At 34.2% G+C, this 25071-nt stretch overlaps 1 protein-coding gene across 3 annotated transcripts in view; it reads right to left on the bottom strand.

Moving 5' to 3' along the window:
* LOC145736071 (pyrokinin-1 receptor-like) overlaps positions 1-25071 on the bottom strand; it is a 131992-nt gene that overhangs the window by 48643 nt on the left and 58278 nt on the right. For all 3 annotated transcript variants that reach the window (XR_014179830.1, XM_081990311.1, XM_081990313.1), the window contains exon 3: positions 784-973. Coding sequence is in view for 2 of the 3 variants with exons in the window: in XM_081990311.1 (XP_081846437.1) it covers positions 784-973 (190 nt within the window). In the remaining variant the exon portion in view is untranslated. The remainder of the gene's footprint in view (positions 1-783; positions 974-25071) is intronic.

A 25071-nucleotide genomic window follows, 5' to 3' on the forward strand; every position in this document is an offset into this window, starting at 1 on the left:
CTGGCAGCAAACAGGGAGTTGATAATATCTACCGCCTTCTCTTATCAGTGAGTTGAAACGTTGGGGTAGTGTCCTTAAGACTGCTCATTACTAACTTGTATCCCCTTTCCCACCTGTCGTTTCAACTCAGCTCAGAGATTCTGTGCGATGTGATTGATTCTGTGCCAACGGAGCTGACGACACTAGACGGGAGTATTTGCGTTTATTAGATGCATTCTTCTCTTTTCAGGTCTATCAAGTCGCGCTAAAAACGTGTCGCTCAAACGCTTGTAGGTCGAGTTGCCTAACCGCACCCGAGCAGCGCTGGGGATCGGTAATCGATGTTTTGAACTCATTGATGGTAAGTAGCTCCTTAAACCTGGTTATGTTGGAGACAGTATTTTCCGGAAAGGTTCTTTCAGTTGGTTAAAAATGTGTCTAAGGTCATTGTCCAGTGTGGTTCAGCCTGCAGCGTGTGTCCCTCTTTGATCGCTGTTGGAAGACCACCAATTAGGAATTTAGCATTTAAGTGTCCCAGTAAGATAAAATTCCTGTTTCCTGCTCCTATCCGGGTATAGAGGTTATTCATGAACTGCACAAAAGCTCTATCAGGGCTCAATTAGGTGTGATATAGCAACATATCAGGTCATACTGAATCATCATTACGCCTTTCTGTTTAACTACACGGCGGACCTGCATGTCCTTGTTTATCATCTTTTTAATCCGATTAAAAGTGAAGATGGATTTGCCTGCTTTTAAGTTAACACTCTTCCTATGATACATAACAGGAAAACATGTACATACCAACCAAATCAGCAAAATGAACTTCACCGCTCTGGAAAGTTTTGACATTGTGTGGGACAGAAAAGGATGGCATATCGCCAAATATCGTTCCACTGTAAAACCAGTAATGGTCAAAACTGTAGCGTTTCCCGAAGTTTCGGCTAGCAGTCCTCTCAAAAAGCAGAAAACCCCACCAAAAATATAAGGATATCTGAAAAGAAATAAATGAAAATTAGAGTGAAACCGAGACTTAATTGGAGGTTGAATACATTCTTTGTTGAAAAATTATTACAGCGTTTGATCTACTTAGAAGAGTCCAATTACTATATTCGGTTGCGTAACAAGAAACCTAAGAAAATACATTTTCAACGTTATTTTCCTTGACAAAAATATCCAAATAGAACCAATATTATTCAGTGAATAAATAACTATGTCAGGGAAAAATATAATTTGTAGTGGAATCCAGTAAATAACAAATTGAAGAAATGTAAAAGCATTTTTTGATAAAATTACCTTATACAAATATGTAATTTTTGTGGGTAAAGTAAGAGAATAAATTGGAAAGAAGCCAGTAACAAACTGAATAACATACAGGATGTCCCTGAATTGGTGTCATAAACTGTAAGGAGAGAGAGTGTTTAAAAGTGTGATCTGGTCACTACAACTGGGTTTTACAACTCATTTTGCCACAGACTGTCCTTGAAACCGTCATTTTTGTAGTTCAAATTTTGACAGCGCGTTTTCTCCAGACTGTACCGAATGTTTCAGTTTTTTTTGGTTCAAATTTATATGTTCAATTTTCCTCCCTGACTGTACCCACTTTTTTACTACATAGGAAATTAATGAGGGTTTCAAAAATGTGCTTGAAAATTGTAATCTCGTCACTGCGAGTGGGTTTTACAAGCGATTTTCTGGAAGACTGTCCCTTTTACAATTCAAATTTTGATAACGCTTTCCTCCCTGACTGTATCGAATATTTTATTTAGTGTTTTTTTAGGTTAGTGTAGGAAATTTAATGGAGATTTCAGAAATATGCTTATATGTATGATCCGGTTACTACAAGTGGGTTTTACAGACGATTTTGCCGCAAACTCTCTTTTAAATCGTCATTTTTTCAGTTCAAATTTTGACAGCGTTATTCTCTGTGACTGTACCGATTTTTTTTAGGTTATCGGATAGGAAATTTAATTAATGAGGATTTCAAAAATTTGTTTAGGAATGTGATCTGTTCACTGCAAGTGGGTTTTACATACGATTTTTCAGCAGACTGTCTTTTATTGTTCAATTTTGGCAGCGCTTTCCAAACTGACTGTACCAATTTTGGCGGAAAGTGCCACTTCCCGTACAATATTTTTCCTACGATTCTGCAGAAAACTACAATGCGAACATTAGCATTTAATAGTGTTTATGTCATGCTTTATGTAGATGTAAGTGTTACAATAGACAACCTGTCGAACCAGTCACGTTTGTATATTTTAGGTTTGACGATGGCTTAGGCGGAAAGCTGTCACCGATCAAATTGTTGAGGCAACGACTTTGAGTATTTGATCTCCTTGTTTTTTAAGACATGGGCCACTTTGAGTTTCTGAACAATTATTTTTTCCCATTTTTAGCGTTATCACTGTTAGCTGTTCATGTATATCTGGTATCTGGCTCGAAGGACCAAATTTGTAGTGATTTTAATAATAAATCAGCTGAATTATTTTTGAGTTTTGGCGAGGTGTAACAATGAGCAAAAAAAACCTACACTCACTCACAGGTTTGCGGATAGACCTAGGAAAGCAAACTGCAGACTTTGTGGGGATGAAGAGAAGACTCCTAAAAACCTCCTTTGGAAATGTGACGCAGTCTCAAACATAAGGACCAACTATTTTGGTAGCACCATTATCAATGATTTCTTCTCTAAAACCGACTCAGCTACTGGCCTTTATTAAGCACATGAAGCTGAAGGAGAAACTGTGTTAAGACTAACTTCAGCCCAGAACCTAGTAAACGGAGTACAATTGATCGCAAGGCCGCTGTGCATTGTCACTCCAACTGCTACAGTCTACAAGAGTATCTTCGTCAATCTGCAAGAGTTCAATTTGACTGACATTGGACTCCGACAAACATCACCCTGAATAAGGCACGGATCTAAAGTCTACTCAACCCGGGTATCATATCTTGAAGGCATAAGCACAAGCATAGCTGTTAAGAATCTAATAAGCTTAATTCAGGTCATTCATTTTCATTGTGTTTCTCAGAACAACCAAATTTACCTGGTACTTAAATTGATAAGTGTTATTTTTAAAAACCACTTTGCAGTGATACCGTTTTGCTTATGATTGATCACTGGATTGAGTTATGAGTTAATTACCAATCCAGTTAGTATAAAGGTGTAGGGAGGTACATATTTAAAACTTAGGTAGCTTTGAGTTTTATTGATCGCGGTTTTCCTGAAAATAAAGTAGATTAAGGTCTCATTCGTAGTTATTGATGAATTTGTGTCAGTTTTAATTGTTAGAATTTTTTTGCAAGGAATTCAGGGAACTTCTACCACTATATACAAAGTTTCTACGCGGTTTCTGCTCTGGATTGTGAGTGAACTCAGATTTCAGCGCTATGTACCTACTCTGTTAAGGTATTCTTTCCAGGTATTGTGAGGATCTCCTGTCTGCTAGTCATAAGCTCACCATCTTAAGCATTGTAGATGTTCTTGGGCGAACTTTTTTTTTATAAATGTTCACTGGCTTTCTTGTGTTCCCATGAATGCTATCTCCTTCCATTCCATGAAATTATTCATTTTGTTTGTTCTTAGGTTATGGAACTTATTTCTATTTTTGTTCTATGGATTTTTTAGCACCTCCTTACTTTATGCTTGCATGACTGACAATCAGTATCAAGCAACGTTTTTTCTTTGTTTTTCACGAAGGATGTCTTTGTTGGTTTCTTAAATTACTTCTTTTATTGGCTTCCAACTACCTCTACTACTCTGTCTATAATTTAGGCGTTATAATCTCCGACGATGGCCAGCCACATAGATACGGAGTAGGCATATGCGTAAAGAAGGGTATTGTGGGATCAATATTGAATGTAGTGAGATACTCAGACAGAATAATAATGATACAACTAAAATCGCAAAACGGCAAGACCAACCTAATCCAAGTATATGCACCTACAGCCGATAAAACAGAACAAGAAATCGAAGAATTCTACAATGGAATCGATATACTTCTTAGGACATCAAAAAAGGCAGATACAACAATAATCCTGGGCGACTTCAATGCTAAAGTTGGAAAAGGGAGGGTTGGAGAATATGTTGGGGATTATGGTTTGGGCGATAGAAACGAACGCGGGGACAGATTGGTAGAGTTCTGTCAGCAAAATGATTTTGTAGTTACAAATACATGGTACAGGCTGCCAAAAAGACGATTGTACACCTGGACTTCACCTGGACACACCGTGCAACATATTATCAGAAATCAAATTGACTTTGTGTTAATCAACAAGAGATACCGAAATGCTATTAAGTCTGTCAAGGCATATCCAGGCGCCGATATAAAATCCGATCACAATCCAGTTGTGGCGACGTTCAGAATGCGCTTTAAAAAACTGAAGAAAAAGACATAACCCCCAAAAATAAATACAGACTTGTTGAGAGACCAAACGATCAAAATGGAAATAAAAGAGAATATAAACGAAAAAATGAAAATTAGAATAAGCGACAACAACGTTAATGAACAATGGCAAACCATTAAAGAAGGAATACTAGAGGCCTCACAGAGTAAATTAACAGAAACAAACCGAACATTCAAACAAAAATGGATGACAAGGGAGATTCTCGAGATGATGGATGAAAGAAGAACCTACAAAGGAATAGACATACAATCCTATAAAAATATAGATCGAAGAATAAAACGCAAGATAATTGAAGCGAAAGAACAATATATGCAAGAGAGATGTCATGAAATAGAAGAGCTGGACAAAAAATATGACAGTTTTGGGATTCACAAAAAGATCAAAGAAATCACAGGCACAGGTAAAAAGAAGAGCTACAGTCTCATTAAAGATAAGCAAGGGAATCTAATTATGGATGTTGCCCAAAAACTGCGAAGATGGGAAGAATACATTAGGGAACTGTTTGAAGACCAACGAGAAGAATTGCAAGTCCAGGAAGTCAGAAAAGGCCCACCTATTACCAGGAGGGAGGTGGAATATGCTATTCAATGCACCAAAACAGGAAAAGCACCAGGCCCTGATGGTATCCCGACAGAACTGCTAAAACTTATAGAATATGACCAGCTGCAAATACTAGTAGATCTATATAACACTATCTATCATACAGGGATCATCCCTACAGATTGGTTGAGATCAACCTTCGTAATGCTGCCAAAGAAAGTAAATGCAAAGGAGTGCTCTGACCACCGCACAATTAGCCTAATGTCCCACACTCTAAAGACCTTCCTCAAGATCATACATAGTCGAATATATAAAAAGCTAGAAATCGATATTAGTGAAAATCAGTTTGGATTCCGAAATGGAATGGGCACACGTGAAGCCTTATTCGCAGTGAATGTAATAATACAAAAATGTTTGGATATGAATAAGGAAATATATATGGGATTTATCGACTACGAGAAAGCGTTCGACAGGGTGAGACACGAGAGGCTAATTAATCTTTTACGAGAAAGCCAACTTGATGAGCAGGATGTTAGAATAATAAAGAATCTCTATTGGAATCAAGTTGCTGTGATCAGCTCCGAAGGAACGACATCAGAAGACATCAAAATACAACGAGGAGTGAGACAGGGATGTGTTTTGTCGCCACTTCTGTTTAACTACTATTCGGAGGCCATTTTCAAGGAGGCTCTTGGGAACAGAAAAGAGGGCATAATTATAAATGGAAAGACCATTAACAACGTGCGCTACGCTGACGACACCCTGATCATAACTGACAGCATGCATGACCGGGTCAGCAGGGAGTACGGTTTAAAAATGAACTATAAGAAAACGAAATATATGGTCATAAGTAAAAATCAATCATGCCATCCTAATACCAACATCAAAGTCAATTCATTGTTGATCGAAAGAGTTGAGCAGTACCAGTATCTTGGCACGTGGATCAACGACAAACATGATCAGACTATGGAGATTAAGGTTGGAATTGAGAAGGCGAGAAATGTTTTCTTCAAAATGAAACAACTATTCACTAATCCCCACTTAAATCTCCAACTCAGACTGAGAATGATTAGATGCTACGTAATCCCAGTGCTTCTGTATGGACTGGAATCATGGACAATCAACAAAATCGCAATGAGAAAGCTCCAGTCTTTTGAAATGTGGATCTTCCGGCGGGTACTAAGAATATCATGGACAAAAAAGATTACCAATGAGGAAGTTCTACGCAGAGTAAAAAGAGAAAGAGAACTGGCGAACGTGATTAAAGCCAGAAAATTAGAATATCTCGGTCATATTATGCGTGGAGAGAGATACGGTATACTACGACTGATAATGGAGGGAAAGATCGCAGGAAAGAGATCGATAGGCAGAAGACGTATGTCCTGGCTAAGAAACCTCAGAGAATGGTTTGGATGCACATCCCTCCAACTCTTCAGAGCCGCGGCATCCAAAGTAAAAATAGCTGTAATGATAGCCAACCTCCATAAAGAGATGGCACCATAAGAAGAAGAAGATAATCTCCTCAAACCAGCAGCATAATATCCTCCTTTGGTATTTCACTTAATGTTTGTCCTGCTAGTAACCTGACTCACCCTGTGTACTATATTTTATATTTGTTCTAGCTTCAAAGTAGTATAATGATTGTTGGTATTACTTTAAATTATACAATCATGAAAAAATAATCATCATCATTATAATGTAATAATATGTGATTAAGTTTAGCAGATTTTCTCAGACGACATATAAATTGAAAATACACAAAAGCGGAAATACTTTCAATTCAATATTTGGATTTATAAGCAATATGGTAAACTATCGCTACCAAATGACGATGACAAAGCCTTTAGAAAAATGGCATCCTTTCAGTATTTGCAAAATCTCCGCAAACGTACCGGTTATTGTTCGGCAAATGGATGCGCTAGCGTAATTTTATGTAAAACGACATAGAGATTTATTTCATTGTCCCCGAAGATTCTATGCAGACCGATAGTAACTGCAAACCAGATCCGAGCAGCAGGATTTAAAGGAAGGATATCCCACAAAGCCAATTTTATTAGTCCCATGACCGTAAATGGTATTGTTGTTAGAGAAAATATTGTCTTTTCGTCCGTAAATTAATCAAGTAAATGGAAATGTTTTGGCGTTGCGGACATTTTAAAATATAAACTTATCCCGTCTTTAGCCGGATTTAAACCAGCGACCTTTGCCTTTCCGGCACAACGCTCTACCAACTGAACTTGATTCTATCAACTAATTTGATTGAAAAATCGGCTTGAATACCGTAGATTAGTGTCTTTCCTCTCTATTGCTGGTGATGTCAACATCCCTTAAATGTCGAGAAAATTTGGGCTAATAATCGTTTTGGGTTGTGAATGATTTCTCCTCTTGTCAAGTAAAAGCTGATTCCGAGTTGGTAGAGCATTTCACCGAAAACGCAAAGGTCGCTGGTTCAAATCCAGCTAAAAGCGCAGAAAGTTTTTATTTAATTTATTGTCCGCAACTCCAAAATTTCTATGTAGTTACTTACGGTAAATATTAAAGTTAACAAACCACCAATATATTCTAACAATATATAACACAAAACACATGTTGCAATCAATTAAATATTTATTGACATTGAACCCTAAATTCACTTAAGTAAACAACACTTCAATATATACTGTTAATCTCTGGTAAAACAAGCGAACCAGACTGATAAAAATGGATCAATATTAGTAGCTTTTATTATTGAATCACTATGGCTTTGTTATAAATTAAATCTGAATTATTCCATTTCAGTTTGTGGTTCTAAGAATGAAGTGATAAACAGGAGTTAGCAAATATTTTGGACTAACAATTTTATTGTACCAACATACCTACCAATTATTCCAGTATTAAACCTAATTGTATATACGTCATCATAGAGAAGGAAAATTCTGAAAATTTCATTTTTGGAGAAAATTTCAAGGGAATTTAAAGAATTTAAGAGAATGATCACGAAATTGCCAATAATAGAATAATTAATCTAAGATTCAGGCAAGTTTTAGAGTATTTAAATATTTTTAGGTTAAAGCGTTGAAGGTAAAAATATAATAATTTCTGCTGATTTCAGTATTTTTACGCATTTTTAGAGAAATGAAACGTTCAGGAATTTTTATTAGGAATTTCAGGAAACTCCTAATTTAGGTTATGTCAATCTCAATTTCATTCTTTTTAAACCCATTTAAGCGTCGAATTAAGCGTTTATAAGAATAAAAAAAAAATCAATTTTATCATTTCTATAGCAATTAAAAAGTATTTCAGCAAAAAACTAATAATTCAATCTATTTCTATCTCAATTTTACCCTTTTTAAGGGTAACTTCCACATTTTTAAGCCTGTTTAAGAGATTTGAGCTTTTTTCAGTGTTTTTTTTATAGCAATAATGCATTTTAGCATAGCAATAATTAAAAAGTATTTCAGCAAAAAACTAATAATTTAGTCTATTTTTATCTCAATTTCATCATTTTTAGGAGTAAATTTCCACATTTTAAGCCACTTCAGGTGTCACTTTGAGCTTTTATCAGTTTTTTGAAGTGTTTTTTTAAAGAAATTGTAGCATTTCTTTAACAATTAAAAAGCATTTAAAAAACTAATAATTGAATCTATTGTTATCTCAATTTCAACACTTTTAAGCGATTTCAATCGTCAATTTCAACGTTTTCAAGCCACTTGTACCAATTTGAGCATTTTTAAAAGTTTTTTTTTTGAAAATCAATTTTAGCATTCCTATAGCAATTAAAAAGTGTTTTAGAAAAAAAAATTATAATTTAGGTATTGCTTTTTGAATTTCAGCATTTGTAAAAGTAAACTTCCATATTTTTAAGCCATTTCAGGTTTCGTTTTGAGCTTTTATCAGTGCTATTTGAAAAGCAATATTGGCATTTTTAAGCGATTTCAAGTGTCAATTTTAATGTTTTTATGTCAAATGAAATTTTGAAATTGTCAATATGAAATTTTTTGAGTGTTTCTTAAAAATCTATTTCAGCATTTTTAAAACAACTAAATGGCATCTCAGCATAGAAACAACTAATTTAAGCTAATTCTAACTGAATTTTAGCATTTTCGACGAGTTTAAGAGACAATTTCAACATTTTTAGAATTACTAATTTAGGCCATTTTTATCCCACCCTCAGCACTCCGAGAGCAGTTAATGTATTTCAGCAAAGAAATATAGATTGGTCTATTTTTATTGCAGTTTCAGCATTATAACCATCAATTTCATAATTTTTAGAACACCTAAAATGTATTTCAGCAAAGAGACTAATAGTTTATTTATATTTCAGTTTCAGCATATTTAAGCCACTTTAGTGTCAATTTCAGCATTTTTAGAAACATTAAAATATATTCCAGCAAAAATCTGCTAATTTAGCACATTTTTATCTCAATTTCAGCATTTTAATCCACTTATGTCAATTTTGAGTATTTTAGAGTTTTTTTGAAAACCAATTTCATTATTTTTAGAACAATTACTAGGGGGGACTAGGACTACTAATTTAGTCTTCTGCTATTCGAGTAAGGATTGTTTAATATATTTTAACCATTAATTTTTCCATTTTCAAGTGATTTTAGAAATCAATTTCGGCCTTTTTTAAATGATTCAAATATATTTTAGCAAAGAAACTATTAATTAAGTTTATTTCTATTTTTCAATTTCAGAAGTTTTACGGTAATTTAGTGCCTATTTCAGCAATTTCACTGCCAATTTTGGGATTTTGAGGGCAGCTAAAATTTTATTTCAGCAAAAAATTCATTTAATTTAGGTATTCTTATCTCAATTTCAGCATTAAATAATGTTTTTTTAAAAATTAATTACAGGGCTATTAAAATGTTAAAAATTAAATTAAAAAGTAATTGGAGTAAAAAAAGTATTAATTTCATTTTATTTTTATTTAAATATCAGCGTTTTTATGTGACTTTAGTGTTGATTTCAGCATTTTTGCAATTTTAGCATTGCAAAAGCGTTGTTTGCTGTACCTCAGCAAAAAAATATCAATTTAGTCTCAATCTTAATTTCAACATTTTTAAGCCATTTTAAGTGTCAATGTCAATCAATTCCACTTTGTGTAAATTTGATGCTACCAGTATTTAGAATTAAAATGTTATTCAGCAAAGAATTTACTAATTTAGGCTACTTCTATCTCAATTTCGGCAGTTTTAAGTCACTTAAATTGTCTATTTGGGCGTTTTTAAATATTTCTTATAAATCAAATTCTGCATTTTTAGAACAAATAAAATGCATTTTAGCATAGAAAAACCACTAATTTAGGTTACTTCTAACTCAATTTTAGTATTATTCGGCGAAATCAAGTGTCAATTTAAACATTTTTAAGCCACTTGAATTGTCAATTTGAGCACTTTTCAGTGTTTGTCAAAAATTAATTTATAGATTTTATAAACAATGCATTTCAACAAAGAAACTATTAATTTAGTTTCTATTTCAATTTCAGCATTTTTGTAATTTTTAACTCAATTTTGGCATTTTGAGAGCTGTTAAAAATATATTTAAACAAATAATCTATTAATTTAGTATATTTGTCTCAATTTCAACATTTTTAAGTTCAGCATTTTTAACTGTTTCTTTAAAAGCAGTTTCTATTGTTTTAGAACAATTAAAATGTGTTTCAGTAAAGAACCTATTAATTAAGTTAATTTCTATTTCAATTTCAGCATTTTGAGACTTAAAAAAGCAAGCTAAAAATGTATTTCAGCAAAAAAAAAGTACTTTAGTCTATTTCCATCTCAAATTCAGTTTTTTTTTGTCAATTTTAGAATTTTTAAACCGCTGCGTATCGATTTGAGCCTTCTTAAATGTTTTTTAAAAATCAATTTAAGAATTTGTAGAACAATTCAAATGCATTTCAGCAAATAAACTATTAACAGTGTTATTTCTATTTCAATTTCAGCATTTTTACGCCACTTTAGTGTCGATTTCAGCAATGTCGACATTTCGAAAGCAGTTAAAAATATATTTTATCAAAGAAATTACTAATTTAGTTTAGTTTCTGCTTTGACTGATCCCACACAATCACCAAACCGCTATTAATTAAAGCTCTCAAATCCTATTTTCAATTAACCAAGTATTGATTTTGTGGATCCTAAAGCAAATGCCAACCTAATAATATGTAAACAAGTAATTCGAAAAAGAAATATAAAGTTTAAATGGAAAGAATTGATCAATAAACAGATCGCATCGCTTTGATGGAAAGTTTTCAACGCGACCCTGAATTTTGCTTACGTACCTACGAGCTTAAGCAAAGAAATTTCGAAAGCGGCTACTAAACATTAAAGCAAATTTTGCTAAAGCGCCCTAAACTTTTGTTTGTAAGAAAGTTTCTTTTACATCCAAATCCAACTTTTAAGGAGTTTCCAGTATGCACAAATTTACTTTACTTATATACAAGAGCAACATTTTTCACAGTTAACCTAAGTAAAGTGCAAACTATTAATATGGGATTATAAGCAAAAAACACAAAGTCAATCTCCACAAAATAAATTATTAATATTTGAGTTGATTAGAAATCGTCAACTGTAATGATGTTTTTTTGGTAAATTAGTCGGTTTCATCGTTTTAGCAGTTAAATTTCATGACAAAATTGATTAATTTCAATATTAAAATAGTCAACTTCATCAGTTAAACTGCCAAATTTGTTTTTTGTATTAGTGAATTTCATCATTTTATCAGTCAAATTTTAATACAATATTTGTCAACTTCATTATTTTAACAGTAGAATTTCCAGAAGAAAAATTGCATTTTATCATTTGAACTGGCAAATTTGTTGTTCATCATTTTAGTAGTCAAATTTTATCAAAAAATGTGTCACTTTATCATTTTAACTTTTAATTTCATTAGCAAACTAATCAATTTTATCATTTAAAGTTTGAAATATCATTTGTAGGCTAGTTGATTTCATCAAATTAGCAATTGAGTTTTATGAAGAAATTGATAAATTTCATCATTCAGACAGTCAAATGATATTAGCAAACTAATCAATTTTTAAAGATTAAAATTTTATTTGTAGAATAGTCGATATCATTATTTTAACTGTCAAATTGGTTTAGTGTATTAGTGAATTTTACCATTTTGACAGTCATTTTATTACAAAAATTTGTCAATTTCATCATTTGAACTTCAAATTTCATTAGCAAACTAATCAATTTTATCATTTAAAGTTTGAAATTTTATTTGTAGACTAGTCGATTTCATCAAATTAGCAATTGAATTTTATGAAGAAATGGATCGATTTCATCATTCAAACAGTCAAATGTTATTAGCAAACAATCTCAAATCAATTTTCAAAAATTAAAATTTTATTTGTAGGATAGTTGATTTCATTATTTTAACAGCCAAATTTGTTTAGTGTATTATTGAATTTTATCATTTTGACAGTTAAAAATTAAATTTCAAAATTTTGTTAACTTTATTATTTGAACTTTTAAATTTCATTAGCAAACTAATCAGTTTTATCATAGACTAGTAAACTATTAAACTGCCAAATTTGTTTAGTGAATTAGTGAATTTTATCATGTTGACAGTAAAATTTCATTACAAAAATTTGTCAGCTTCATCATTAAGAATGTTAAATTTCATTAGCAAACTGACGAGTTGACTAATTTTATCATTCAAAGTTTGAAATTTCCTTAGTTCACTAGCTTATTTCATCGTTTTAGCAGTCAAATTTTATCATAAACTTTGTCAAATTCATTATTTATACTGCCAAATTTCATTAGCAAACTAATCAATTTTCATATATTGACATTTAGTTTGTAGACTAGTTGATTTCATCATTTAAATTGCCAAATTTCATTATTGGAATAGTCAATTTTATTAACTACTTAATTTATTTATTAAATTAGTCAATTTCATCAGAAAGCTAGTCAAGTTTAGTTTTTGAAGTTTCATTTTTAAACAAGTCGGTTTCGTCATCTTAGCAGTTGAATTTCATAAATCAAATGATTAATTTCATTATAAAAAACTGTCAAATTTCATTATTAAAATAGACAATTACATCAGTTGATCTGCCAAATTTAATTAGTGACTTTCATCATTCAGTCAAATTTCATTTTGGAATGTTAATTATCATTAGCAAACTGACTGAGTTGACTAATTTTATCATTTAAAGTTTGAAATTTGAAAGTGCAGTTGAATTTGATGAAGAATAGTTTACGTACTGTAAACTATGTTTAGTAAATTGTATGTAAATTTCATTAGTAAACTAGTAAATGTCATCATTTAAACTGTCAAATTTCATTATTAAAATAGTCAATTGTTTAGTGTATTAGTGAATTTTATTAATGGACATTATGAAACTCGTTATTAGGAACGTTAAATTTCATTTGTGAACTAGTCGACTTTATCATTTGAGTAGTTGAATTTCATGAAAAATTTGGTAATTTTTATTTAAACTTTCATATTTCCTTATTGAAATAATCTATTAATAAATTTCATCACATTTTTCTTCATTTTAACAGTTAAATTTACTCATTTAAGCTGTCAATTTTAATTATTAAAATAGTCAATATTTTATCAGTTAAACTGCCAAATCATTAGTAAATTTCATAATTTTAGCATCAAATTTTTACATAAAATTTATCATTTGAATGTTTAGATTTCATTAGCAAATTCAATTGTATCATTTGGGGTTTGAAGTTTTATCAACATACCAGTTGAATTTTATGATTTCATTATTTAAACTATCAAATATCATTAGCAAACTAAATCAATTTTATCATTTAAATTTTGAAATTTAATTAGTAAGTAAAGAAAACGTTGATCAAATCTTAAACTATTTAATTGATCATTAAGTGTTGCATAATGGGAAAAAGCACATTTCATTGGCTATCTATCGACATATAAAATGTCCATGCTTTGTCAAATAAGAGAGTTTATCAGGTTCAAACGAGTCAGTGCCTGAAAATGGGACAGAAAACTTAGGGCAAGTTTGAAGCCCTCTAGCGGCCAAACTATATAACCAATCGAACAATGTTACATATCGGTGGAAAGCCCAATTCATTGGCTAGAAATTTTATTTTATTTGCTATCCATTGACATACAAATCATCGGACGGGAACCGGTATATCCAGAGTGGTATGGCAGTTGCCTATAAAATTATCAATAACCGAGTAATAAAAACCACCAAAAGTGTAGGAGAAATGCAAATGTCATTTTCATGGTTGAAATGAATGGCTAAATTATCTCAGAGTAGTGAATGTTACGTTATCCGTTTAAATATTATACGTAAAGTTTATACTGATTTATGTTGGAAAAATAATAGTAAAAACCAACTTAAAGTGAGCTTCAGGTACTCTGTAGCATAAAAATGTTATGTCCGAAGACACCTGAATCGAAACAAAGATATATGTATTAATTATAGTGAAAGATAAGTTTTAAAATTATAGAGTGAAACTGCAATGTACCAGTATGGTAGATTGTTTTTAGGGAGGTTGCCACTGTTCGTAGAAGATTGGAAGCCGTCTGTATACTGGTCCGTGTATAATCCGTTGATCTGGATCGTAGCGCACCGAAGTTAGGTTTTTTGTTAGATCACAGCCATGAATTTGAGATTTGTAAAATTTGTTGGAAATATTGTCAATGAAGTCACTAACAAGTTCGACTCCGGTCATGTGATGTAAGTCGCGTATAGGAGTGTACCTACTCTCTGACAAGATTCCTCTCAGAATGCGGTTCTGAAACAGCTGCAGTCGCTTTCGTTGTGTGTCTGAAATGATATTCCACACTGGAGCTCCGTAAAGTAATGTTGGCCTAATTATCATTTTATAAATGGTTAATTTATTTGAAGGAGACATGGGAGATTTAGGGTTTATGAGGGGATAGAGTTTTTGCTGAGCGGCGAAGGTTCGCTGAATCGCATGTGATACGTGGTTTTTAAAGTACAAGCGCTCATCTAAAACAATTCCTAAGTATTTTGCTGTTTTTTGTTGGTGAATTGGAGTCCCATTCAAAATAAGCGGATTTATGATTCGGTGATTTGTATATTTTTTAGTGAATACGACTAATTCGGTTTTAGTTGCGTTTACTTTTAGTTTCCATTTATTGTAGTATGGTAAAAGCAAGGTGAGATAGTAGGCTAGGCGTTGCTTTGCGCTCTGAGCATAGAAGGAGTGATTATAAATTATTGTATCGTCAGCATAAAGAGCTAATTTTCTTGTTGGAAGCTTAGGAATGTCGGAAATGTACAGGGAATACAAAAGAGGTGACAGTACGGAGCCTTGGGGTACTCCAGCTTTCATTTCACGAGGGTTAGAGAGAAAGTTTTCGATTTTAGTCTGAAATGACCGGCCCGATATGTATGAGTGGAGTAGCGAAACAAAGTGCAATGGCAAGTTTAAGACACTGCCGAGCTTTTGGATCAGGCCCATGTGCCAGACAAATGCCCTCTCCATGTCCAGAAAGAGTGCAGCCGTATTCATTTGTTTGTTGCTGGCGTGGAATATGTCGTTTACAACTTTTGCTGCAAGCAAAGTTGTGTTGTGTCCTGGGCGAAAACCGAACTGTTCTTTAGGTATAACTTGTTGTTTATTTATGACTTTGTTGAGTCTGGCAAGCATTACTTTTTCGATTAATTTTGCTTGAGTATTGAGTAGAGAAATAGGTCGGTAAGATGAGGGAAATGATGGATTTTTGCCAGGTTTTGGAATTAATATCACGACTGCCTTTTTCCATTGTTGTGGAAAATATTGGAGCTTGAGTATTGCATTGGAAATGTGGGTTAATTGAACTATAGCTTTCCTAGGAAGATTCTTGAGAAGCAGATAAGTTATGCCATCTGGACCAGGTGCTTTATTATTCGGAAAACGCCGAAGGTATTGGCATATTTCGGACGGGGTGCACAGCATTGACTTGTAGGTATTTGGAGCAATAGGATAGGGGTGTTCGACAAATTTCTGCCCTGTCTTTTCGATATTTAACTGTTCAGGGGTAGTGTTTGGTGTGTCTGAGTGTATGGTTGTTAGAAACTCTGCAAAAGCCTCTGATTTTCCTTGATTTGTGATAAATTCGTCATTGTTATAGGATATTGTTGGAATTGCTTGGTACCTTCTATTAAGTTTTTTGGTGACTCTCCACAAGGAGCTGTCATTGACAGTAAGATTTGACAGAAGTCTTGACCAGCATTTGTTTTTATGGGTGGATATTTTTTCTCTGATAGTCAATGACAACGCATTATAGCGAAGTCGGTCCAATTTTCTCCTAAAAGTCTGCCACTTTTTGCGAACTTTGTTTCTGAACTTAATTAAGTTTAGGATGTCTGGGGGAAGATGATCGGTATAGGGTGCACATGGCATTTTGGTAGCAAGTAATCTTTGTTGCTTTTGTATGACCCTCGTTAATTTTTCAACCTCCGTGTCCAGATCGGCGGGTGTTTCAATAAGACCGGATATTTCACAATTTTGAGATACATTATACCGAAATAAATTCCAATTGAAATTGGCATAGTTATAGATGATCTGATTAGATCTCGAGAAAAATTCATTCCAACGTATGTGGACCGGAAGATGGTCAGAACTCAGAGCGTTTTCTGCTCTAGGCTCCGACAGGTCTCTCAGTCCACTGTTAATTGCCAAATCAATTATTGATGGTGACATACCATTAGGCGGGAAGTGTGTAGGCGATCTAGGATGTAGAAGTTGAATGTTTGCATGGCTGGTGACAAACTCGGCCAAAACTGAGCCATGTCTATTTTGGCGCTTGTTGTGCCACAGTTTGTGACGGGCGTTAAAGTCACCAAGTGTTAGTGATCTGCGATTGTTAGGAATCAGCATATTGAGATCATTTTCAGTAAATTGACGGTTAGGAGAAGCGTATACCCCCGTCAGAAGTACTCCATTTTCTAGTTGAAGACAGACATGTTCAATTTGAGTTGCCTGTAGCGGAAGTCTATTATAATTTACGCGGTTACTAATGACGACTGCAACGCCCCTCCCACCGTTATCATTTATGTCGCTGCGTTCGACAGAATAGTTCCGGATTTGTAATTTATCATTATATCTGAGCTTTGTTTCGAGCAGTATGGCAACATCGACCTTACACCTAGATAAGTAGTTTATAAGTTCGCCTATTTTATTTTTAATTCCATTGCAATTCCACTCCACAACATGGAATGATAAAAACAACTAAATTTTGAAATTTTGTAGCTCGATTGTAAAAAAGTTTCGACTAGCCAAGAACTTTTCTTCAGGTGTATTACAGTTTTTTAGAATAAAAATATAATGATCTAAAGCTTCAATCATCTGATCTATGTTAATCAAAGAGTTTAATTCTGAATATTTATCTCTTAAAGCAAAGAATTTGTTTTGCGTACCTGTAGGTTGCACGTCTGACAGCTGTTCTTCAGGATATTGTTTTGGAGTTAAAGTTTGAGGGTAGTCTCTGTCAAAGTCTGGATTTTGGCGTCGGTTGCTTTTTGAATATTGGGGTGGGTTATTTTTGTCTGCTTGCTGCGATTTTGGTCCTGAAGATTGTGTCCATGCAGGCTTGGAAGGTGGAGGAGCATCGACAAAGGCGGGTTTTGCTTTTGGCAGTACGCTAAGCCTGTACTTGTAAACTGGACAGTTTTTGTCAAACGATCGATGAGCTTCGCTACAATTTGCACATTTAACTACGTTTTGTTCATTGCACTCGGTTTTTTGATGCTCCCCCGCACACCTGGAGCAACGGTATCTTCTTCTGCAGTTTCTCGCAACATGTCCCCATGATTGACACCTGCGACACTGAGTTATCTCCCTTTGGTTTCTCCGATTTTCCCAGGACACTCGTGTATTAAGTATAGTTTTCACTTGACTTTGTAGTTTTTTGAGTGTGTATGTACTGTCCAGAACTACTAAGTACAGAGGTTGAAACATAGTCTTCATAAAGTGAACTTCTTTGACAGATATTTCATATTCGTCCAGCAGATCTTTTTTAATTTCGTCAGGGGAAACGTTTTTGTGTAAGCCTCTGACTACAAATGCGTGGGTTTTTTCTTCTGCGGTTGCATAAGTATGAAACTCTAAATTCCCTGATTCAAAGTTGCGGCGTAGATTGGTCCAGTCCGTGAAGTCTTCTAGATAAACAACTACAGAATTTTTGGCGTACTTCAAGTTGAATTTCTTCCTTACTATTAGTTTGATATTATTTACAAGTTCCTGATGGTGTGTGAGTTTGCCAGGTATGACTAGAGGAGGGGGTTTATTTGTTCCATTTTTTGGGCGATATGAACTTATGGTTTTAGCTTGGATGTCTGCTGCGGCGTTGAGTGAAAGTTCACTTGCTTCCATTACTTCCATTCCTTCATCGGGGCATTCCAAGGGTTTGAACCTATTGGCAATTTTGGTTTCTGGAGGACTTTTACTAATTAGGCTTGTCCACTTTACAGTCTTTAACGGTGTAGTAAATACTCCCACATCGTTTCTAGGGTCTGCATCAGGAATATCTACAAATTCACGAGTTTCCTTGTTTAAGTCATTAGGTGCGCTACTGGTCGCCATGTTGTTTATGTTTACAACTGGGTTTGTTGTTGTTATTGTCGGATTAGGTGTCTCCAAAGTTTCGACTATGTTTATTGTTGTCGGTGTTTTTGTTGATAACGATTTATCTGCGATAGGGACTGCGGACGAGCCTTCGGAATTTGCAGGTTTGGCGAGTGGGTATGTAGTGGCTAGTTTTTTGGTGTTAAGAATTTGCTTCGACTGCTTTGCACGATGACAGGCACGAAGATGGTTCGAGATTGACTGTGATTTGACTTTCTGTTTCAATTCTAGACTATAGAGGAATTCCACACATCTACGACATTGGCTATTGGTTTTAAGAGCCTCTATTAGCTTGCGTCTCTGTTCTTTTGCATCAGTAGGTGATATTGCTGCTTGACTGCGGTGATCGAACGGGAGCCGGTATATCCCAAGGACGGTAAACAGTAAAGGATTGCTCGATCGGCCGATTTTGTTTCCCTGCGGCGAATGAATTCTGACGTCACAGTGGGTCCTCGGGCGCACAATACGCTAAATATTCGCCCGAGACGCTATGTACGAGATTTACTGCGTTTTTTTATAAGTATACATATATTTTTTATTTCGCTAATACATATTGTATTAGTAAAGTGTGAGTATTTGTAGTAGTCTTAGTGAGTGTATTAGTGAAATAATGTGTTTATTCAGTTTTTGTAAGAAAACAACAATTAATTAAACCTAAAAAATTTTATACGAAATAAATCGAACATATCGTTCTATACAAATTTTTTCTAAATTATATGCCTGAGCAAGTACATATCTGTTTGTGTATGTCTAACAGAGAAACAATATCATTTTTGTTTAAAGACGACTTTAGATAATAATTATGGATTAAAGACTGTTCATTAATATAAATTTTATATATATTAATAACCTTTATTTTCAATAGAAAAATGGCTATCTACCATTTGGTCTTTCTGCCTATGTTTACAGTGTATAAAGCGTGCAACATTGTCAGTCAAATAAGACAGAGTCTTAGGTTTAAAAATAACAGTGGATAAAAAATGGTGGTCAACTTTGAAGCAATCAGCAATAAATAATGTTGCATATTCGTGGAAAGCCCACTTCATTAGCTATCCATCGACATATAAAAATCAATACCTACGAAATTAAGAAAACAATACGTTTTTTCTAAAGCTCCTTCGAAAGTGTACTGGATTTTATTTGCGTATTTTCTCAGAATTCAATCAGACCATTCCGACGTAGTTACGGAATGAATAATTGAGCATTCCAAAGGACGAAAGGATTAACTAACTGGCCGTTAATGAAAAAATTAAAAATGTACCAACTTCGTCTAATTAAATATGTAAACCAGTTAGAATCATGAAATCTAGCGAGCGAAACTGTCGTTATCTCAACAGTTTGACAATATGAGACTTTATTCGTTTTCGCGAAAATCGAAGAGGATAGGCAAGTTTTTAGAAAAATAATCGATTTGGCAATATTGCAAAAGTTTCGTACAAAACTAAAAAAATAGTCAGTTTGACAACAGTGCAAAATGCATCTTATGTTCGTTGTACAAAAATTCTAGATTTTTCCTCAAAGCTAGTTTCGCATTAAAACTGAAAAAGTCAGTTTGGTAACACTGCATAAATGTGATTTTGTTAGATCACTTTTTGTTTTTTACCAAAATAAACAATTTGTTATTATTTTATAGCTGATCTTAGGTCTGTTAGAGCCAAAAGTCCATTCAATAAAAATAACCATTCAATAAAAATACATTTTCAAGTTCCTTAATTGCCTTTCATATTATCAAGCAGCAATTAAAATGTGTAATACGTAATAATTTATAGCAGGTGTCAATTAAGTTGCAAAACAATAATTATCTCCGCAAAGTTAACAAATCATTGTTTAATTTGTTTTCAGTTTATTTATACATTTTTTGAAATGAAATAAGTGGTTGAAAATTCAAAAAAAAAACTCAAATTGCTCTATTTACTTCAGTTAATTTAATACTAATTGTTGAACTTTTCTTTAATTATTTATCAGACAAAACGTAATCAAAAAAAAAAAAATAGAACAACGCCTCCTTTAAATTAAGCATAATTGAGATTCTTAGAATCGTAGAAAGCTATTAACCAATTAAAATAAGTTGTTAGAAATGTAAGGGTTTTTTTTTCGACTAATTATCGGAAAAGTGTTGGCGTGTTAATGGAATTTTTGATTGCCTGAAATACATTTCTATTTTGCAAGTTAAAACTATTTATATTTACCAATTAAGTTTTTTTAAGTTTTATTTCATATTATAAAATAGTGAAATTTATAGTTCAGCATATTACAATTTTGGTCAAATTTGTTCTGATTGATTATACATTTTGGAAGCTTTTTGCACGGAAGTGCACGTTTGGTACTAAAACAGTCAATCGTAGTCATTGTTGAACTAATTGATCGAGTAGGAAGCGAGTGAGCCTACTGTTAGTCAAATAATTGATAAAAAAATTCGATTGAAAAGAGAAGTTAATTCAGAAATTGCTAGTTCATCTTAAAAAAAGACTGAATAGAACAAAACACCATACGGGAAATAAAACAAATAACAATTAAACTAAGGAATCAAATAAATGCGTCAAATACAAGAACAATTACAACATGGATTCGAAGCACATCGCTATACAAATTGCGAACGGACACTAACTGACATGGAAACACAAGCAGATGCTACAAAGCTATGTGACCAATCTATCCGGGCAACTGGACAAGAAACTGAACTTCCATACAATGGAAAACTACCAGGAGAGGCCGAACTCAAATGACTCGACAAAACCTACACAAACACGAATCTCAAGCTGAGAAACCATTGACAATGTAACCAAAGTGCTCTTCGCAAAATTTGAGGAGACCAGTATGCAGTATGTTAACAAGTACACATTATCGTTTCAAAGAAAAATGCCCGGAACTGATAGAAATCAGCGACGAGTTTCGCGTGAGGAAAAAACTGTTCACAATCAAAACCAGCAGAAGAAATAAATGAATAAAACAATTATTATTTCTTCAGTAAGGGAGAGGAACAAGACGTAAAACATATTCGAGCGAACTAAGGAACTCAAAGAAGAAACAAATGATCAATCCATATCATAACAGTTTCAGGTCTTAAAAAAACAATCAAACGTAATAAAAGGATTATACCATAAATCGCCCACACATATAACGGTTTACACTATAAGATACGACAGAACAAAGACACGAGAGCGACGAACATAAGCGTTAATAGTCAAAACAGCGAGGAGAAATACGAGTAAACGCAAAAAAATGTCAAAAACCGCCTAGAGCACAGCAAGGGAGCAAACAAGCAATGGGATTAAAGGAATTGGAAACACAAAAGATGGAAAACTCATAATAACGACGGAGATGGATGAGGAAATCTTGGACCAGACCCTGATAGACAACATAGAAGCAAATAATTACATGAGCTCACCAAAAAGAGGAAGTGCTGGAAAGCCTAGACTTAGACCATAAGAGATAAAAGCTGAGTGATCTTAGTCCCATGGCAAACAGTACAGAAACAGCTACGCTAAGGATAAATAAAGATGACGCCGATAAACTTTTGGAAAACAGGACTCTCAGGATAGGTTTTGTGAGCTGCTACCTCGAACGAAGGGTAAATATGGCAAGATGTCGCATTCGCTGGAAGTACAATCACGTAATCCCCAATTACGTAGAAATAGTTGACAGGACCAAACAAAGTTAGAATTGTGGAGAAGGACCATAGCAAATGTTTGCAAAAACAAAACTTGTGTCCACTATAACAGGAAGGCCCTAGAGTAGTCACCAAGCAATGTGCTAGCGTCAGAAAGAAACCATCCATCGCAAAGAGAACAGGAGGACAAAAGTTAGTTAAATAAAAGCGTAACGTCACTATGTGACACCTGCCCAGGGCGTTGGGGAGTTCTTGGGTTCTAAAGCTATATACCAAAAAAAAAAAGAGCCAAAGCACAGGTGATGAAATGGCTATATACCAAAAAAAAGACCTTTGTATCCCGAAAACTGGCGAGTCTGCAAAGACTAGCCCGTTTAGCGATAACTGGCGTAATGAGGACGACACTGAATATCGCATTAGATTGCTTCTAGACTTTCCCGAGCTTCCTCTGTGGATACGCAGGGAAGTCGCTGTTGGGCTAAACAGGATGGAATACATCTCCGCAAAGCGTGACAACTATCTCTTATAACGGTTCAATTTTTGCACTACGGGGGCCTGGCTAATTGAAAGGTATTTTCACACTATGTCCCTACCATACTACCTTCATTCCGTTGTCAATTGTCAATCCTACTTAATTTCTGACCGATTGACCGGGTTACTTTGATACTTCATTCAAGAAGCCGATTTGCCATCTTTGTTTTCCAGTGCGGTTGAGGTGATTCCTTTAATTTTTGTGCCATCCTTGGGATTTTTGAAAAATTTAGCGCTGATTGCCTGTTTTGAGTTGAGAGGCTCTGCAGAATATTGTCACGGTAAGGGGTAGCCCAGAGGGAGAAAAACTCTGGTCTCCACAGGTAACCCACTGTATTTAAATAGATTTAAACAACAGGTACGATAATCTTACCCCCAGATCGCCAAGATGGCGATGATGTGGGATGGGGACGATGAGTTGAAGAGAGGAGTTGAGATGGTCCGAGTTGAACAAAATGTTTTTTTATGACCTTTAAAATTTCATTGTGTTATTGAAGTATTTGAACTCTACTATACTAGTCCGGACAGTGATAACCAGGGAAGGGGAGCAATGCTGTAACACTAGTCTGGCCGCAAACGCGGTTTACTGGTAAGACGCCAATACAGGGACATCATTTTTGCTGGGCAGGTATGCCACAGCCTTCCAGGTGAAATTATATGTAATATTTGACGTTGGTACAAGCAAGGCATTATTTAAAGTGGAAAATCAGAAACAGGTAAACTTGTGTGGATTACGGCGCATCTGTGTTTCATGAGTAACGAGCGGGCCGTGACATTTACCAAGCTCGGATCTTCAGATCTTGGTTGGTTTGGCTTGGTCAATATCTGCTGATCTCACATACGTTTAAGTAACAGACAAGTAACTAAAGCTTTAAATGATTGGGAGCTTAAGGGTACTACAGAGCGTGGAAAAGGCGGAAGAATGTAGACAAGCTCAAGCTTTGATTGGTTCCCACAGGTAAGGCAACATCCAAATGGTTCATGACAAGTCGTTGGGTCCTGAAAACTTTTGTTGGGATTTTGACGGACCATTGTGGTCTCATCTGTAGCTTATAGGAATTTGCGAGAGTTTGGTATGTTTACAATGTGGAACGGCGGAAGAAACATCTTATCATCTATTAGGAGTCTGCCACCGCTGGTCGTCAATCAGATGGCCTCCACACTCTCCTGCGAATAACTGTCTTCTTTTGAATGGAAACGTATTCTTGGCCTCGTCAGGAAGACAGGATGACTGCTGAAGGTAAAGAACGGTAAGGTGGGGACGGATGTGAAAAAAATCCTTAAAGGCCTACTCCGCCGGACCTATGTCGGGCCCCCAGCTTTGTTTCTACTCTTAAATTCAGTTTTTTACAAATAAATGCAAACCGCTCCTGCCAAGCACACAACATAGCTTATGCAGTGGCTGACGAGAAAAATGAGGACATTATTATTGCGAGCGAGTCTAATTTAGGAGCCATCAAAAGCTCTGAATAGTCGATTCAAATAAGGACGTGGCAATATTTTTTCGTAACAAGAAAGTGAAGGTGAAGAAGATAAGTACCACTAACTACAGTGTCATTTCAGCTTGATTGGTAAACTATAGTATACTAGAATGCTATGTTTCTCTCTGTCTTTCTTATAGTAAATCTAGGAACTTTTGGTAGCTCCTTAAATGCTTAATGCGAGCTAGCTAGAGGAAAGTGAAGTGATTGTGACCTTAGTAGCAACCAAATGATTGAAGTTGTAATCACGATCTCTGTGATAAAAACGAACAAGAAAGAAAAGAATTCATTGATTTATCCAAAGTAGGCCATTTAGGAACATTAGCATGTGTTTCGAATTTATTTCCAGGACCCAGTAATTTCAGGTTTCTCCATAATTCTATTATTTCCATCAATCACGTCTCTGCAACATTTGTCTAGTTTTTTTCGATTTTCATTGTTCTAACAACAGTTTTCCAATTTTTTGTAATTAGTCCAATTATTGTCCATACTCTCGTACACTGCTTTCACATAATCCCACTGTTCCACAAAGTCAAAACTAAGCAATTCTGTATTATGAATATAATTTAGATTCCAATACAATAGAAGTTCTCCTGAAAGCATGCAAAAATTGAGTATATAATTATATGTATTTACCTAGGTTGTGATTATTAGTTCTAGGCTTAATTAAGAAATTAATATATTTTCTACATGATTATGACATTTAATTTACATATTAAATTAATACATATGCTATAAAAACAGGTAATGAAATTTGAGCTTAATCAAATTAGAAATACATCAAACATTTTTTTAATTTTTGTTCATTAGATAATGGCATAATAAAAATATATAAAAATAGCCCAACATAATGACCTAATCCAACAAAAACGGTATTTTCTATTCATGAATACGTGGATATTTACGTTGGTCGACTCGACACGAATGTTACATTAAACCGTTTTGATATTTGCTTTATTGTATTGATAAAAATAGGTAAGTATAG

This window comes from Ips typographus, linkage group LG11, assembly GCF_016097725.1.
Source record: "Ips typographus isolate SLU linkage group LG11, UJ_Ityp_2.0, whole genome shotgun sequence".
NCBI lineage: Eukaryota > Metazoa > Arthropoda > Insecta > Coleoptera > Curculionidae > Ips > Ips typographus.